Raw genomic sequence first — 17,697 nt, forward strand, 5'->3', positions numbered from 1 at the left:
AAACATTCAGCGCTCAATCTTTCTCTTTTATCCCGGTGTGATTCTTTTAAGTGTTGGACCTATCGTCAGCCGACGCAGTCTGGTCCTGATGTAACAGCTTTTTAATCATCTTGTTACCAAGGGCTGTTTTAATTCATTCAATTCGTCCTCCGCGATCCAGATCTTTGCTTACCCATGCGCGAACTCCCGAGCACTGCACAACATAATAGCTGAGCTGTTTATATTGGTATTAAGTGATTTGTAGTTTTAATGATGGTAAATAGGAGTTCACCTTTGCAGGTCCCTCAGGCTTACTTCAGGTAAATTACTCTGAATGTATTGTTTATGCCCTTCAGGAGCGGAGGGGGGGGCGGGGGGGGGAGGGAGGCGCCCGTGGGAATTCACCTCTCATCAGGTCTGAACTTCTGTGTCGGAGATAAACAGAAACTGACAAATATGTTTCTGACTGTTTGCCCGCTGGAATATCTGCACAATATCCAAGCGATTAATGAGTTTGACGAATGTTTGTTTGATGTGAATTTGCAAAAGTAACAGGGAAACTTTGACGGCGCAGGAGACTCAATAGTTTGTTTGTGAAAAATAGCATTTGTATTTCATCGATCCAGATTCCCATTACATTGCATGTCACCTTAATATTTTGATTTCTTTCTTTCATCAAGATCCTAAAAGATTCCTGGATCTGCCCCCTGATCCGTATCTGCACCATAATTTAACAGGTTCGTCTCTGACCCACACCACATCCTTTCACCAAGTTCCATGGTTATTCATCCTGTAGTTTTTGTGTATTCCTGCTTACTGACTAACCAACCAACCAACCAATTAACCTACTGTGGTGAAAACATGACCTTCTTGTTCTTGAGTATTATTGTCAAGTTTAAATTCTTCAGGAATGTTTACTGCAGCTATTCTTAATCCCTTCATTTAACAAGAACGAATCGAGCAAACGGCAGGAACTTGCATATGAATGAAACGAAAAACACTTGATTGTCTTGCAAAAAATGCCAGGTCGGATGAATAAACCAATATCCTTCTCACCTGGGCTCTTTCAGCGACAAATAAAGGGATTTGCTGGACCCTCGTCAGTCTGTGGCACGTTACCCTACAGCGGCCTGAATGGGCCTTTATGGGAGAAACAGCGCTTTAGGATGGGGCGACATGAAAGGGGCTGGACAGGCAGTGAAAGCGAGACTAATACCCACTGGAAGGAACAGAGGTCCAGTGTCCCCCCCCCCCCCCGCCGGGCCGCCTTTCAGGTGGCGACACATCGCTGAAATCCACGTGGCCACGAGCACAAGCTACGGCGGAGAGAACCGAACAGTAGAGGAATGTCATTTACACCGAGTAGATTTTTTTTTAGGTGATTCTCCAACTCTTTTCATACTTTATGGATTTGGAGAACATTTGGCCAATGAGGTGCATGCGTCTTTATGCGAGGCGATGTATTTGATTGAATGGGTATAATGTATCCATCTCAAAGAGAGAGTAAGTCTCTTCACTCGGGCCCTTGAGTGGCCTTGAAGGCTGATAGGTACCCTAGACCTCTTCATGTTGTCCTATAGTAAATACCACCACAATCAGGCCCTCTGTGGTGTTTTTTAATTGAGCTTAGCCTGCTGAGTAGTAATTGATTCAGTCTGAGCTACGGCAGAGGCGCTGATAGAAGGTGCTGCTTGGCTTCCGCCTTTCTTTAATCTCCCCTTGCTTCATATTGTTTGGGTATACTCGCCGCTGAGAAACTGCATGCCATCTTTCTTATGGAAATCCATGCTTCTTTTGGAAGGAGGGGAATGACAGAGAGGAGTACTTCTCATGTCCTTTCATTTTCAACCGGTGTCCTTCTCTTTAGAGGCTTGGCCATGCCGATCTCCTTGCCCTTTGGCTACTGATGTTTTGTCGGGAAAAGAAGAGTGGAGTTGTTTTGTGGATCAGCTTTCTGTAGTGCAGCTTCTTCCCCCCACCACCACCACCCCTCCTCCTCCTCCTCCTCTTCTTTCTTTCATGCAGCTTTTTACCTTGAATCCTGCTGCCAAGAAAAAGAAAGGAAAAAAAGGAGTGAAAAATCAACAGAGGCTCAATCAGATCCAATAGTGTCTATGAGGTTTTCTTTAAAGCGTTTGAGGGAAGCGTTTGAGCGGTGGAGGAATGAGACCAAACTGTTCCCAGTCACTTTTGATCCTGCCAGTTCAAAGTCCCCATAGAGCGGAGGGTGGAAGGAGCATGGTTGCCTCCGTTGTGGTGGTGGTGGTGGTGGTGGTGGTGGGGGGGGGTACAGACACCTAGCTTTGACCTTCTGTCTGTGCCCGTGTCCTTTGAAAGTTGGCTTGTTTTCATTAAGCCATTCAGAAGCACAGTGCAGGGCCACAGTCTGACTAACTGCGAACCCCCCCGACGGTATCTTTATTAGACATTCTTTACATTTTCAGACTGCTAATGTCTTCAGTTTTCCCAATTAGGTGTCCCATTGCCACACAGCAATTGAATAATTTAAAACATTTGTACGATATGTCTGATGTTGTAATGGAATAATTTGTGTGCATATGAAAAGGGGAGAGAAATGAAAATCCCGTAATTGTGAGCGAGCTAAAAGTGACTCTCTCCGGCTTCGCTCACGCCTTCTATCTCTCCGGTCTGGAATACAGACCGCTATAATTAGCCTAAAGTCATTGCCACAGTGTAGTCTGACGGTACTTGTTTGTCATTAGCACATTTAACCAGTCATTTGGGTAATGGCTTTCAAGATTGCCTTTGTTTTTACGGTGATATTTTTTATATGTAAATATTGAGACAATTTCCATAATGTGCCCTTTTTATTCATCATAGAATAATTGATGCAACTTTACTGCTGTGTAAACTTTGGTCTTTGAATGACTGTGGGTATACTGTGGTTACCATCCCCATTCTTTCTTTATTATTATTGCAGTAGAATCTAATATTAACATAAATTGTAAAACATTTATGTGTATTATGTTAACATGGAAGGATACCCAAGAAGCAATTAATTTAGATCATTCAATTTTTTGTTCCTGATGGATCGCGGGTGTGAAGATTTAGTGTTATTGGAGGCCAATTTTAAAGGGATATCTCAGTGGAAGGAAATGTCTGATTACTGGATTAACAGTTTTCCGACAGAGCGGCTGAAGTTTCCCCTGTGAATATCTCACTCATGACACGCATCGTTGAGTAACCAACAACCTTTTCATGTGTCTCAGGCCTGGAACTCCCCTTCATGATGATGCCACACCCCCTGATCCCAGTCAGCCTGCCCCCAGCCTCTGTCACCATGGCGATGAGCCAGATGAACCACCTCAGCACCATCGCAAACATGGCGGCTGCAGCACAGGGCCAGGGCCTGCCCTCCAGAATGGTCACCTCTGTTATAAAGGTAAATTTTAAAGCAGTACTCAGCGATGTTTCATAGATGGTTTAGACGTCTCCTGCTTCTGATTCAGCCTATACCTGCATATTTATCTTGGGTGTTTCTGGTGTTTTCTGTGGATGCAGGGGCTGCAAGAACGTGTGCCGGACAGTCCCTCCCCTGCTCCCTCCTTAGAAGACAACAGGAGGCCGGGCAGTCACCCGTCGTCCCACCGCAGCAGCAGTGTGTCCAGCTCCCCAGCCCACACAGAAAGCTCCTCAGATAGGATACGTGCGTCTTCATACTACAGTTAGTGACGCCGGCAAACCTCCAAAAATACTGTGCACACGTTGTTTTGTCTAATTTACAAAGACAGAGAATAAATGCGCCTTCAATATTAATTCATTGTGTCTCATCACTCCAGCTGCACACCACAATGGCCTGTCCATGAACCAAGCCCTGCTCGGCCTGTCCCCCAACATCCCGCCTGGACCGAAAGAGGGAGACCTGGCCCACGACATGAGCCACGAAGCAAAGAGGATGCATGCTGACAAAGGTGCGTTAACTTCAATTTAAAAATACATATAGTATATAAGGTATAGACAACTAATTTGGAGCTTTAGTTCATTCTTTTAAATGTTTCCCATTTTTGAATAAGTCCGATCCAAGCGACTGCATTCTTCATCTGTTCTAAGGGTTAGGCAGGAGGGTATATTTAGTTTAGGTGTCACCAATGGCAGAGTCCATTGGTTTTTGTGATGAGTACAGTAAGTTCTTATGTCTGTATGTAGCTTGCTATTTCAGTTTTTTTTTCAAATGAGTATTCAATTAAGAAGGGAAAACCTTACAACTGTGATATGGTATATTTACAGCATATGTCTGTTCTACGTTACATCATCCTATGATAACATTTCATCACCATAGAATCTAAAGATATAGAGGAGTCTTATGAACAAGTCTCCATGTTGCCTGCACCAATTTCAATAAACTGTCACTCAGATGTTATGTTCTCATGCACCCATGAGCCCTGCTGTTCACAGCAGTCACACTAAACAGATGTAGATCTCCTGAAATGTTCTAACGTTTAAAAAACAAACAGGGGCAAAGGGAAAGTATAAGAGACAGAGCTACTAACTCTTAGAAATAGAAAGAAGTTTCATGTTATAGTATTTTGATATCCATTTTTTTATATATGCATTTAGAATTAATCCGTATTTGACCTGTTTTGAATGTACAACAAAAACATTATTATTTACATAGACGGGGTAAATAATGAGCCGTCACATGTGGTGCTCACATGTGCAACTCCCCACCAACTGTGATCTGGAGGTTAGAATCCCAATGTTCTCATTGTCCCGGGTAAATTTTTTTATTATTAATTGCCGGGCTTATTTAATTATAGTTTTGCTTGGCGAAGAAGAGGAAAAAAAGAAAAGGAAAATGAAAGAAACTGATAGAAATCTACTAAGCGTGGCGGATTAAATACAAAATGAAGCAAATAATAGAATTTAGTATTCTCTGTTGGTTTTAGCAGAGCTGCGCTGCGCTGTACTGGGTGATGCAGGGTGGGGCCAGGCTGATAATGATATTAAAACCACTATGGAAATCATTGGGCTGTATGTTCCCTGTTGGCACGGCTGACGTGGAGATCAGTGTTAGACCTTCACTCAAAGGGTGTGAAGCAGTGAATAGTAATAATTAGCAGGATCATGAGCTGAATTTATGGGTCACAAACTGTCTGTCTACGTGCACGTGTGCATGTGTGTGCGTGCGGGTAAGTATGTTTGGATGTGGGGGGGGGGGGGGGGGGATTGAGGCAAACACAAGCAGAGAGAAAGAAGATTTAACCAAGTATCCACACACTAAATCAACTGAATGTTTCCTCGGCAGCGGAGATCTTACATCTTAACTGAAGTGCCTCCTCTAAACTCACATAATCAACACAAATGGACTGTAATTCCTGCGCAATATTAGAGGGGAAAGCAAATGACCAGGCAATCCACACCAATCCTCGACGGTTGACCCGCACGCGCCTCCTGACAAACACACACTGTATTATCTCTGAGATTGTCAATTCCTAATATGTCACCGGACTTGATTAGGATTCCGAGCTCTCCAGCGTGTGCACCAGAGGTCTCAGGCTGTGGAAAACATTTTTATAAAATAACCCATTAATGCAGAGGAGTGCAACTAAATTAGTTACCAATTTGCTGAGCATGAATTAATGAAGAGAGCTTCTCCCGGCTCCCACAGTTGTAATTTTCATAATAACCCCAGACCTTTATTTGGCAGGTTGTTTAGTTTTTTCGTTTGAAGGTTTTCATTAGTCTAATGAGGACTGTGCAAGGGCGAGCAGTCAGCACAATTTACATGAGGAAGCTATCATAATAAATGAGGCAATTTGAATAACATGCACAGGTTTATGCAGCGAGATAAGAGAGATTGTAGCAGCCAGATTCAGAGGTAACCAATACATTAGAACCAACTAATAACCAAAGTAATTCCAATAAAAGCTTTAAGTGAAGGGAATAAAATTAATGATAGATATATTGAACTGTAATGATATGATACATGATGCATTAGATTAATAAAATAAATGTGCTCCATTGTTAAAGGAGGGGAGAGGCCTCACCATCCGCAGCTTTGTTTATGGTGAGTTTTTTAATTAGGCTTGTTCATCGCATCAGTTTGTTTGGATAAATGAGATAACATTCCAATGGTTTAATGATATCTCTCCACTTGTTTGATCTTTATGATCTTGGCAGAGCATTAAATTAATCTCTCGCAATGCAAGAGGGGAGTGAGCACGCTAGGTGCAGAGGAAGGATTTTGCTGTGCCCCCCGCTCGTATGGTGGCGATTTGAAATGGCCAGACGCCTCCGAGACAGCCACTATAATGTCACATCACTCACATCCTACGAACACGTCTCATCTTTTTCATGTAATCTCTGGTGATGAAGGACAAAGGCTGTTTGTTGTTGTCTAAAAAAGACAGTTTCCAAAGTTGTGTCACCCAGTGCAGAGAAAACCCAGATGGTAGGTTTTTCTTTTTAGGGCTGTTTGTTTGAACTTGATTATTTTTTTGTCAAAATTTGTGCCTGAGAAAAAAGGGAGATTAGACGATGTGTGAGGAGGAAGAAAAAAAAAGAAAGCTTAGTAGAAAGCTAAGTGTTATCTCACATGTGACTAATTGAATTGCTTCAAACAGAAAGTCTGTGGCGATAGCTTCCGACAAGCCTCTGTCTCGTGAAACAGCAGGTAGCTGACAAACAAGGGGAAATTTGAAACGTACGGAAGCCTTTGGCTGTAAACTCACTTTGGACATCAAACACTTTGACATCATTTTTTTTTTCCTCCTTGGGGAAAAGGTGTTTGAAACGCAAGCCATATGCATGTACGTTGAAGTGTACGAGTTTTTCTTTAAATACCATGTGGCAGTTGAAGCATTTGGCCAATAACAAATTTCCCCACTTCCCACTGCAGTTAAACACGCCACATCTCTTTTACACTGAGCTAAAACGCCTGAGCGGAGAGTCGGAGGCATCTACAGCGTGTAAACTGATTCTGTAAACCATATTTTAAAAGCAGGTGAATCACCGGTAATATGATATTGGCACTTCCCCTGTAAACGTTATATATCCTTGTTGACACAACAGGAGATGCACTCGTAATGTCCTCCCCAGCACAAATGGAAGCCTGCGGTGTATTATGTCACCAGGAGTTGCATCCTTTCATACCTGCTATCGTCTGAGCGATCGCTGATGCACCGAGCAGCCGGCGTGACCACAATGGACAAAGCCGATTTGCCACGCCTTTTCTTTGTCAGGATGCTGCCTCCGTGTCCGGCTGATGTGCTCACAGAGCTGCTGCGCCCCGTGCATCGTCTGTAGTCCCAGTTTACAGTCTGATGATGAAGTGGAGCAGGTACCGGTGTCACACTCAATTACCATACAGCGGCTTTGGGCAGGGGCCCGTGCACGCTGCTGGTCTCATGTAGACAGAGGGGCTATAGTTTTTTAAAAAAAAAGATGAAAAAGTGATTTCTAGCCTTTGAGGTCTTTGTTCTTTTTCCTTTTTGTGCATAAGCATTTGCAACGATAAAAAGGAAGTCAGGGGGACTTTGGGTCAGGCGAAACTTTCCGCTGCAGCCCTGTGCTCTTCTTCGCGTTGTAAATATTTCCCTGACATTGATGGTATCTCTGCGCAGTATCATTAAAAGTTCGATACGTTCCGTGTAAGCGCACCTCTCTTCATCTTTCTGACTTTAATGCATAGTGTTTTGCTCGGTCCTCGCGACGTCCTTGGCGTTGCGAGCTTCAAACACATGCTGACTACCTGACTTTTCCCCAAGTCAGGAGGCAAGATCATTAGCCATCACAACCCTGAAATGTGACTTGGCAGACAATAATGCTTTATGATCAAACAACTTGTCAGTGCGTCCTGTTGAAATGAAAGAGTGCAAAAAAATAATTCAATAGAGGATCAATCAAATTCTCTCCCCCCTCCCCCCCCCCCCCCCCCACCAGGCCCATGTGAGCGAGATTGCTGATGGTGCAGAGAGGGGCTATTCCTCGAGGACACGGGAGTTCATTTGGATATTTGTTCTCCCCCTCATGAATGTTCCATTGCGTGACACCATCTCCTGCTAATCACATTTCACTGAGGCAAAGGGGGGGGGATGCTTTTAGGGACGTTGAAAAGAGAGAGGTTCTTTTTAATCTTTGAAATGCCTCAAAAGTGACAGAATGCTTTCTCCTGCCAAGACGTGAGCCTCGGATGGGGAGATAAATATGCTGTGGTCAGCTAAGTGTATCTAGTGAGCAGAGAGGCAAATTTAATAATGCATTATCATTCACTGGCGAAGGTGAAATCTCCCTGTCCATCAGAAGAGCTGAGGCCTGTTTCATGTTACCCTTCAGTGCGAATGAACAAGTGCTTTACTCAGCCATACCAGAGATGCACAGTAGGCACCGGTGCTCTGCTGTATCTAGTGCTGTGGCCGCTGAGGAAACAGGTCTGTAATCAAAGCAGTCATCTATTGGTCCTCACGACGGTGGTCTTAATGATCACAGCCCCGCACTCCTGATAAAACTGTTTGGAACAATAACCTTCTTTCTTCTTTTTTTTTTTCTCTCTCCTTCTCGCTCCCCCTCTCCCTGAGAACACAAGGTGCGCTTTACATATCTGAGCATCTGCTATTATGCAGATTCCCGGAGCATATTTACCCAAACGCCCTTGGACAACAGCATTTAACAATTATGAAGATTATGTACAATGCGGGAAATTTGCGATTCAAAACAATTCACATCTTCGCAGTGGCAACTGTTGCGGACAGATAAGGTTGACCCTGGCTGTGTGTAATTCTGTACTCGTTTTTTTTTTTTTTTGTTTTTTTGGAGACATTCTGTGGGGTTGTTTGTATAATTTAATATTTACATGTAAACAGTAATTAAGTGATGCTACCGACATGCCAGGGCCAGGCTCTGCCAAGGTAAACACCAGCCCTGGTAGTTTGCCACAGTCCATCATGTTTACAGACTTGCGGAGCCGAGTGCTGTTTGTGTGCTCTTCCTTGGCAAAGCCCATAAAACACAACCAATTGGATGCCGAGTGTCGAACACAGTCACTCTTATCATCTGGCAGTCTGCTCGCTGACTTGAGGACATTGTGAGTCAAACCTTTAAATTTTCACTCTGCGATAATTACGCCGCTATACTTGAGCTTTTATATCCTTTCACTGCGAAAGTAAATCATTCCTAATAAAGAGAGGAAGAATAGGGGCGGGGGGGAAAAGTGCTTGAGGACTAATTCTCTTCACTCCCTCCCTCTCCGCTCGCTCTATTCTGCGTTCTGAAAGCCTTTCTCTGAGTCTTCCAGTCACCTTGACTTTGCAGCTGCAGCCGTATAGTCTGTTGCTTATCCTGCCTAACCCCAGCTTGTCAATTAGGTGTTTAAAAATTAATCTCTTTAACTGGAAATACCATGCCAGCTTTCTTCCGTCTGTAAATGAAGTGTTATTAATTCACACAGCGCAAAGGCTGCGTTATGAATAATGTTATCAAAACAGATTTCCACACGTTTAACACGTTGCTCCTATTTAAACCCCTTAAGTATTTTTATAACTGTGAAACCGGGTCCGCTAATGGATTTGCATCCATTTTGGAGCGTCTACACCAGGCGGCCACGCAGTGAGTGCTCCTAAGCCAGGCCTTTTAAAGTTTACATTTCCCGTTTCCTCTTTTGTTCTTTCATCTCCGTTTAAAAGCAGCTCAGTATATCCAGTCTGGATTAGCGCCAGGCTGCGACGCCGCCCGTTCAGCAGTCAGCAGAACGGCACGGCGTCTCCCCCCGTAGGATTGCGATGCCAGGCAATGACACCGATGCACGTCCCCGTCCCTCCCCTCGCAAAACGCCGGGGAAGCTATGATCTAACAGCAGGGCTATCTGGCCACAACCACACCGAGCTAATGCTTGTTCCATTAAAACCTGGTGATTACGAGGGGATTTCCTCTCTGTTTGTTTGTTCCAATGCTTAATTATCAATATGTAATTGGCGTGTGCATTGTGATGTCGGGCGCACATTCGGCGCCACGTTTTGCGGGAATGCACGCTGCTATCGGGCGGAAACAGGGCTCCCCAGTCACTGTCTAAGTTAAGCTGCATGAGAAGTTGCTCTAATGAATTAATAAATGCTAAACAAAGGAGAACTAAACAAAGAGTGAGAAATAAATGGCGGGATGATTAGTGGGTCAGAGAGATTAGCGGGGTATACAGTACAAATGATCCCCCTCTGAAATGGGAATGATTCAGGCAAAACAGCCCATCAATAGTTGAGTCCAATTTAATCTCTGGGATTCGTCTGTCAATAGATGGACCTGGTAGACGAGTCAATATGCAAAGACAATCCAAACACCTTCAAAGTGACTCGCTTGAATGTCCTTCCCCGAGTTGGGCTCGTCGTCAATAGATGAATTAGAGAGATCTATTGAAGTCTCCCCGGCTGTCACTCCCTCGGTTTTTTACCCTCCATCCTGAACCTTACCCTCCTCGTTAAGCTGGAAAAAAACTAAGGTCGCGGATTTAGCGCCGTGATCTCTCACCTTCCGCCCGCCGCGTGCCGCTCTGTTTGGAGTGCCCCGACTGCGATCGGCTCTCTACAAAATGCCATTTTGTCTCCGCCGCTGTTCACTTTAAGAGCTCATTTGAAGGTGCGCTGGCAGAAACAAAAAGTCCTGTGTGCTTTTATGCAGTCATCACAGTCAGCCAAGCCTGTAATCCTCAGAGGTCCGATAATGACATAGCCCCTGCATTTATTACATGGAGGAGAGGAGAGAGGGAAAACGCTGACTTTGAACAAATGAACACTCTGACCTTTATGCAATAAATATGACATGGGCCGCATAAAAAGACAAGATATCTTCCTCCTGAATGGAAGTCAACATGGATTCTGGTCCCAAGCCTCCTGCTCTCTCTGTTTCCATTTCTCTCGCTCTCTCTCTCACTCGCATTTTTTCTCTTTGTCCATTTAAAAAATGTCATCCATTTTCAACCGTTTGAACCATAATATCATAATCTGTGCACAAGAAGGAGCCATTTGTACTCGATCATTTTCTTGACTGTTGGTGGTGTTATATATATAATGTAGAAAGGAGAATACAATGGGCAAGCAGGTGTCGGTATTTTAATCTAGAAGCATGATTAGATTCTTCACTTTAATCATTAGCAGGCTTTTATTCTCTCAACAGAGAGAATCAGCCTTTTCACTGTGTCTTCTCTTAACTCAGCCAGATCCCAATTGAGCATTGTGATTGGCTTTTGTCACCTCAGACCGCCGTTCTGACAGTAAAGGATTTATGGTTATTCCCTTCCACACAGCCTGTCCATCTGTGGCTCTGTCTTCATACGGCCTTGAGAATACGATTCAATTTATTAAGGCAAAGCAATGGACTCATTACTTTAAAAAGGTGGCGAGAGAGGGAGTGTGCGCGAGAGTGGGAGAAGTGACACCCTGAATTGGTTATTAATGGAAAGGCACAGCCATAGGGCAGTTGAAATTTAATGATATCCTACAAGAAAATATGAGGGTGTCACTCTCCAAAAAGTCATGCTAAATGTCAACATTTTAAGGTCCCGCCGCTAATTTTATGCCTGTGCACAGTAATGTTTTGGAGAGCATTTAGGAAACACGGCCCAGTGGCCAGCCTGATTATCCCGCTCACCTTCTCTCCTCTCTCCAAATGGGTTTGTGCATCAAGCGATTTCATCTCTAAGTGAAGGGAACATTAGTGAGGGGAGAGAGAAGAGAGCGATAGAGGAAAACATGCGGTTTGATTTTCATGCTGTGATAAGAGAGTGGGAGCCAAATGTTACCTGTTAATCTAGCCCAAACCGACCGGGGCTCTTGACTTTGTCCCCCAGCAGGGATGGGGCAAACACTCATTTTCCTCTCTCCGTGATGAAAAGGAAATTAGCTTAAATGTGATGAGGGCACATTAGTGCGTGCGCCATCCATGTGTGTGTAATGGGCGTGCGTGTGTTCGAAGGTTTCCTTTGTTTGCATACATCTGCTTGCTTGTGTGTTTCCTCTGTCTGCAGCGTGTGTACAGAACATTACCCACACATACACACAACATATGCAAGCGATAGTCACTCCAAAGGAATTCGCCTTGTATGGATCATCACACACGTTCCCCTCGGTGTTTCCACTCGGTTTTTCCGTACTTTGAGGGAAAGTGTGCCTGCAAGTCAATCTTACCCTCCAGTAGTTTGATTATATACTATCGTGTACAATTTTCTCGTCCAGGTATCGTGAATAATTTTCTTATCACATGGACAGCCGCTGTCACAACGGGGCAGTGATTTTAATTTAAAAACAAGAAATATACAATATATCCATTTATTAAAATAAGCCCCTGACATCCTGTTTAAAAGTATCAGACGGTTAAAGCAGAATGTATTCGCCTCAAACACCCCTCAGAGTGCAGACATCATTTGCAAGATAAGCCAGACTGCCTCATGTTTTTTTAAAGTACTCAAATTGCATGCAACTACTTTTTTTTTTTTTTTTTTTTTTTGCCCAGCTCTGCATCGCTGCGTTTGTACCAGAAGACAGATATTTCCCTTGACAAGATTTTTTTCCAAATCCGGTGCTTTTAAGTGCAGGTGGAATAATGCTGCGTCGGCTGCTAATGGCCGTCCGAGAGGTCATAACTACTCCATTTGAAGGAGGCTGGTTTCTCCGCAGCCCTGGCAGGTCAAATCAAATGTAATTGTGCAGCGAGAAGCAGTGCATTGCTTTGTGTTGGCGGCGCTGACAACCGCCGGGTTTAGCATTCAGTGCTCCTGCTGGGAGGAACACAGGTTTGCAAGGACAAAGGCTTCACCTGTCAATATATCACACTGACTGGCTGGCCAAATGTACCTCTGCACTCCCTCCCTCTCTCTTTCCCCCTCTCCTATCTCTCTTCCTCCCTGTCGCCCCTTCATTCTCCACACACCCATTTTTTCCCCCGGCCTCCTCTTTCCTCAGACTCTGCCTCACCTATCTATCCATCCATCTTCTGTCTTCAGCCATCTATCTCTCCGTCCCGGCATCCACCTCGTCCCCTTCTCCCTCTCTCCTTTTTGGTGTGTGTCTTCCTGTATCTTCCTCTCCTCCCGCTCACGCCGCCTTCGTGTGAGGACTCTGCTGAAACGTCCTGAGGGACCCAGTTTCAAACACAGGAACCAGAAACATATGGCACATTTTCAACTCCCAAGGTCAATTACAGCTATTTATCCAGAGATCGCAGCTAAATTTCCCAAGGTTTCTTCTAGATTTACCGCAGATTGCAATGTGTGTCTGTCACATTTTAAATCAGGCCAGTTTCCTCCGCTCCTCTCTCTCCACTCCCCGCGACTTTCCATCAAATATTTCAAAGGCTTTCAAGTGGGTTTTAGACATGTTTTATCTCTGCTTATCATGTGCCCCATCTTTTTTGCCTCAGCTTTGCTAGGTCCAAGTGCCGCTCGCAACACAAATCTAATAACATGTAAATTGGAGATAAGCCCAGATCCCTCCAAGTGATATTTTTTACATTCATAGTTTGTCAAGTCAATTCCTGGGCCCCTGTTTTAGCAGCACAACACATGAGGAGTGAGAAAATTAACTGGATAGGTGATTCATCATCGCTAGCACACTGTCAAGGACTCCCTCTGCAGCTATTGAGAGCAGGGTGGAGGAGGAGGACGGCGGGAGGAGGGGGACTTTGTTTTAAATTATGGCATTTCATTCAGAATGCATTGTATTTACAGCGTCCCATTTTTATTTGTGGCTCCTATTATCCGCCGAAACAGTTGTGCATGAAATGTTATTTGTGACAGGGGTGACCTGCGAGTGTTTTTCCACGCAGTATTTCATAGTCAGGGCCTTAACTGTACCTTTACCGTACGGTAAGCACAAGAGGCTGTCACAGCTGCTGCTGGCAGCCCTGCTAGTGGAGAAATATCACCTGGAAACAGAGCACTCCATTCCACTGGCCCCCATCACTCCAACGCCTGTCGCTGTAATTAAGTTGAAGTCAATGATTCTGGAGCGATGGTGAGAAATAAACATGCAAACACATGCCAGGATTTGCAGCCAGGCACCGGGAGAAATAGCAGGAGGGGGATAACATTAGAAGCACAGAAACCACAGATCTGCGTCGTGTTTGCTACAATTTGCGTTTGAGTTTCATTAAGCCAGCTTTGATTATATTGATTGAATTAGTCACTTATTAGCTTCCCATTGCTTTTTTCTTTTTTCCCCCCCCCATGAAAGTGCCACTTTTTATGCACGGCTCCTGGTGGAAATGTTATCTGACAAGTGGTGCTGTACGGTAGTTGGAGTCTGTCGAACAAAACACGCTGTTTGCTTTTCCCCGAGCATGACAGGTTGTTTCCCCTGCAACAAAGCCATCAAATATTCTGTGTGATCCAACATTGTGTTGCAGGGGAGGCCTGCTGAGTGGGAAGCCGGAGTTTGTTAAAGCAATGATTTATGATTAATGCCAACACTAAATAAGGGACAAAGTGCCTACAGTACAAATCAATTACAAAGCTACAACAGCAGACCTTTCCCCGAGGTCTACTAACGTCTCTAGTTGTTATGGTGATTTTATTGGAGGTGGGTGATGCATGCATATAATGCACGCAATACGTCTATATCAACCTGAGCTGGAGCCAACTGTAATGCTTTTGATCTTTGATTAGTTATGTTATTGAGATAAAATGGGACTTTCATGCTTTGCCACTGTGTGAGGAGAGTGCGTTTCACGTCTCCACCCAGACGCCCACCTCAGAACGCCGACAGGACTGCACCAAACAAAACAAATTACCACCGGAGTGGCTTCTTAAAAGTAGGCAATTCATTATTTTTATGAAGTCAAATTATAAACAAATTTTAATCCATTAGGCAACCATCCATTCTAATTAATCAACAGGAGTGAACTCCATCTGAAAGAGGAGAAAGGTTGTTTACGCTCTCCACGGACCAGCGGTGCATATTTCACCGTCTTCCCCTCGCAGAGAGAGAGAGAGGGAAAAAAAACATTCTCCAAATTACAAAACTAAACTGTGAATCCTAACACTCGACTTTTGGCGCAGAGATGTTTCCAGGGCATTTGCAGATGCTTGAAATAATCTCCAATGTTTTTGCTCAATCTGCTCCGAGGATGGGTGAAATAAATACTTTAAACTAATTAATGTAAGACCAGCTGTTCCCAGCACTTGGCTGGCGTCGGTGAATATTGATGGGAGGGAGAGGCAGGGCTGCTCAGCTCCACTCGCTGTATGTACAAGACTCTGCCTGCCACATAAACAGAAATGAATAGTGGATGAGAGCAGAGAGGGGCTGTGCACAACACAGCCAGGGTTCCACATTACAAATAAAACTTTCCCCTACTTTCATTAAATTAACAATTAAGCAGCTGATGGTGCAGACTTCCTACCGAGACCTTTTTACACTGGATGTGTTTAATAAACTGTCTCGGCGCAAGATGGTAGCACTTACCAAATTGTTGGCTTGATAAACGCTCACTGGACAAAAACATGTGTCGGATCTGATGGGACAACAAACGCCAGTGTCTGACACACTGTTTTAGTTTGACCAGGCTGGATCTGCGTCTGCCGGGCTCGCCTCCTGCTTTCCCTCCCTCCCTCTCCTGCTCCTCTTCCCTCCTCTGAGGCCTGGAGAGGAGGCTGGACAGCAGATGGCAGGGCCCTACCCCTCTGCCGGTGATGAATGGAGTATGATGTCATCTAAGGTTTGACAGGCACTCGTGCGTGCGTACACAAAGGAAGCCCGAGCCTCTGGGGGTCGAAACTGCAGGCCTGCTTCTGATTTTGGAGTCCACATGACATCTCTTAAATGAAGCTGGATTTATCTCCTGGTTGATATTGTTTAACCCCACATTTAGAGCCTGCTTGTGCACCATGGTTAAAAATAAAAGAGAGGGCAGGGATCGGCTGCTGGAGATCAATACAGACCCAGTTGGTGGGTCAATATGTGTCAGCACGACAGAATACTGCTCACATATTCTGCTTTGCTCATTTATATTTGCATAAATACCAATTGTTTTGAATAATTGTCAATGCTTCCTCTTTTCTCTGCAGAGGACAACCTGTTGTGCACCCCCACAGCAAGAGACAGCTACGAGAGGTTGTCGTTGGCCGGACAGGCTCTACCTCCTGGCTTCCCCTCACCATTCCTCTTCCCAGATGGGTTGTCATCAATAGAGACCCTACTCACAAACATACAGGTATTGTCAAGTGAATGAGTCGCCGAGTTCACACATAAAGACACACCCTCCTTCGAAATTCACTGCATCAACTTCTGGTGGAGCAGACAGTTGAACAGATTCCCCTTCAACCTCATGTATTCAGAGTTCCATCCACCTCAAGGAGGTCTGGACAATTTCACATACATTGTAAGATGTGATACATTTTTGACCTCGGAAATAGACATTTCAATGTAAGGTCTACGTTTGACCCATTTGTCTCCTTAATTTCTTTTGATTGTGATTGAAAGCTCCAGAAAAAGCTAGATTAACTTTTTGGTCAAACTTTAAAGTCGTTGTAGTTGCCAAACCTTAACCACACCGTCATCATAGATGTGCCAGAGCCAGAATTACACCCATATGTGTCATTTTGTAGTCCATAGATTATTTTGAATTCAGTTAATAAGGAACCAATTAAAAATAAAGAAGTTACCACGGTTCTGTATATGCAATGACCACCACCATAGTTTGTCTCCTTTTTTACACTTTAATTGTGTAGGTTAAAGTCATTGTTATGATGGTCTAATAAGAGCTTTTTAACTTCAGAAGAAATTGCATTGTAAAAACAATTAAGATACTAAACAAGCGTGTGAGGATAAATTCACAAATTTATATTCATACATACCCCAATAATACCCGTCTACACAGACTGTCATTAAATGAAAATCTCAAATATTTCAGTCTTTGGTGATTTGGTGATTTCTGGATTCACTTGTGGTGACAGCGCATGCAGATCACTACTACAGCTCACATCATTCTGAGGACAGTAAAACAAATTAATGTCATTTTGATAAAGAGGTCGAGCAATAATTGGCTTTTTCCATCATTCTGAGCAACTGTGATGTGATTCTCTGCAAACAGCAGGACACAGTTAAAGGAGGCGCTTTCCTCGCTGAGATGCTGGAGGTGTGCAGCCTGTCGCCTGCAGCTCGTCCTCTAACGTCTCACTGTGGCTGCTCCTTCTTGTTCCATTACTCCCCTGCAAATATATAACTGTTGCAGTATTTTCATCAGCAAGCCATAGGCTGAATCACCACTGTGTTACCTCTTTCAGCGACATGATAGCGACTTAACAGACATTTATTCAAGAGAAATATATCAAGATTGCCACTTAAAGGCTCCATCACAAACGCCCTCTGTCAGAAAGATGAATGTATTTGCCTTCTGTCTGAGTGTAATGATGTGTGTACACTGCTGCCCTTCTCATTGCACTTGGACCGCTGGCATCGGGGTCCTGCTTTTCCTTTGGCTCCGTGTGGTAATTAGAAAGTCACAAGTAAACCAGTCACGAGCTCCCACCCCTCCACCGAGTCATTTCTGATAATGATCTTTGCCTTGAATATTTATATAGAAATCAACAAAATGAAACCAAGCAGAAAATTAAGATAAAGCAACTTAGAATAAATTGGGGTCAAAAGAATCAACAATTAGTAAGATATAGCCCGGCGCATTTGATGTGATTGCGTGTGGATGGGGAATAATTGCGATGAAAACGGCCGTGGTACTGTAAAGCTCACACATCCTTCAGGACAGTGGGAGCTTGTTTAG

General features: G+C 44.1%; 1 protein-coding gene across 6 annotated transcripts in view; it reads left to right on the forward strand.

The window, feature by feature from the left end:
• Positions 1 to 17,697, forward strand: part of dachd (dachshund d) — a 93,513-nt gene that overhangs the window by 65,588 nt on the left and 10,228 nt on the right. For 3 of the 6 annotated variants that reach the window (XM_062403086.1, XM_062403085.1, XM_062403088.1), the window contains 5 exons: positions 660 to 716; positions 3,210 to 3,382; positions 3,502 to 3,664; positions 3,780 to 3,911; positions 15,986 to 16,131. In XM_062403086.1, the coding sequence (XP_062259070.1) occupies positions 660 to 716; positions 3,210 to 3,382; positions 3,502 to 3,664; positions 3,780 to 3,911; positions 15,986 to 16,131 (671 nt within the window). The remainder of the gene's footprint in view (positions 1 to 659; positions 717 to 3,209; positions 3,383 to 3,501; positions 3,665 to 3,779; positions 3,912 to 15,985; positions 16,132 to 17,697) is intronic. The other 3 variants (XM_062403090.1, XM_062403087.1, XM_062403089.1) reach the window with 1 other exon arrangement.

Source organism: Platichthys flesus, chromosome 13 (assembly GCF_949316205.1).
Source record: "Platichthys flesus chromosome 13, fPlaFle2.1, whole genome shotgun sequence".
NCBI lineage: Eukaryota > Metazoa > Chordata > Actinopteri > Pleuronectiformes > Pleuronectidae > Platichthys > Platichthys flesus.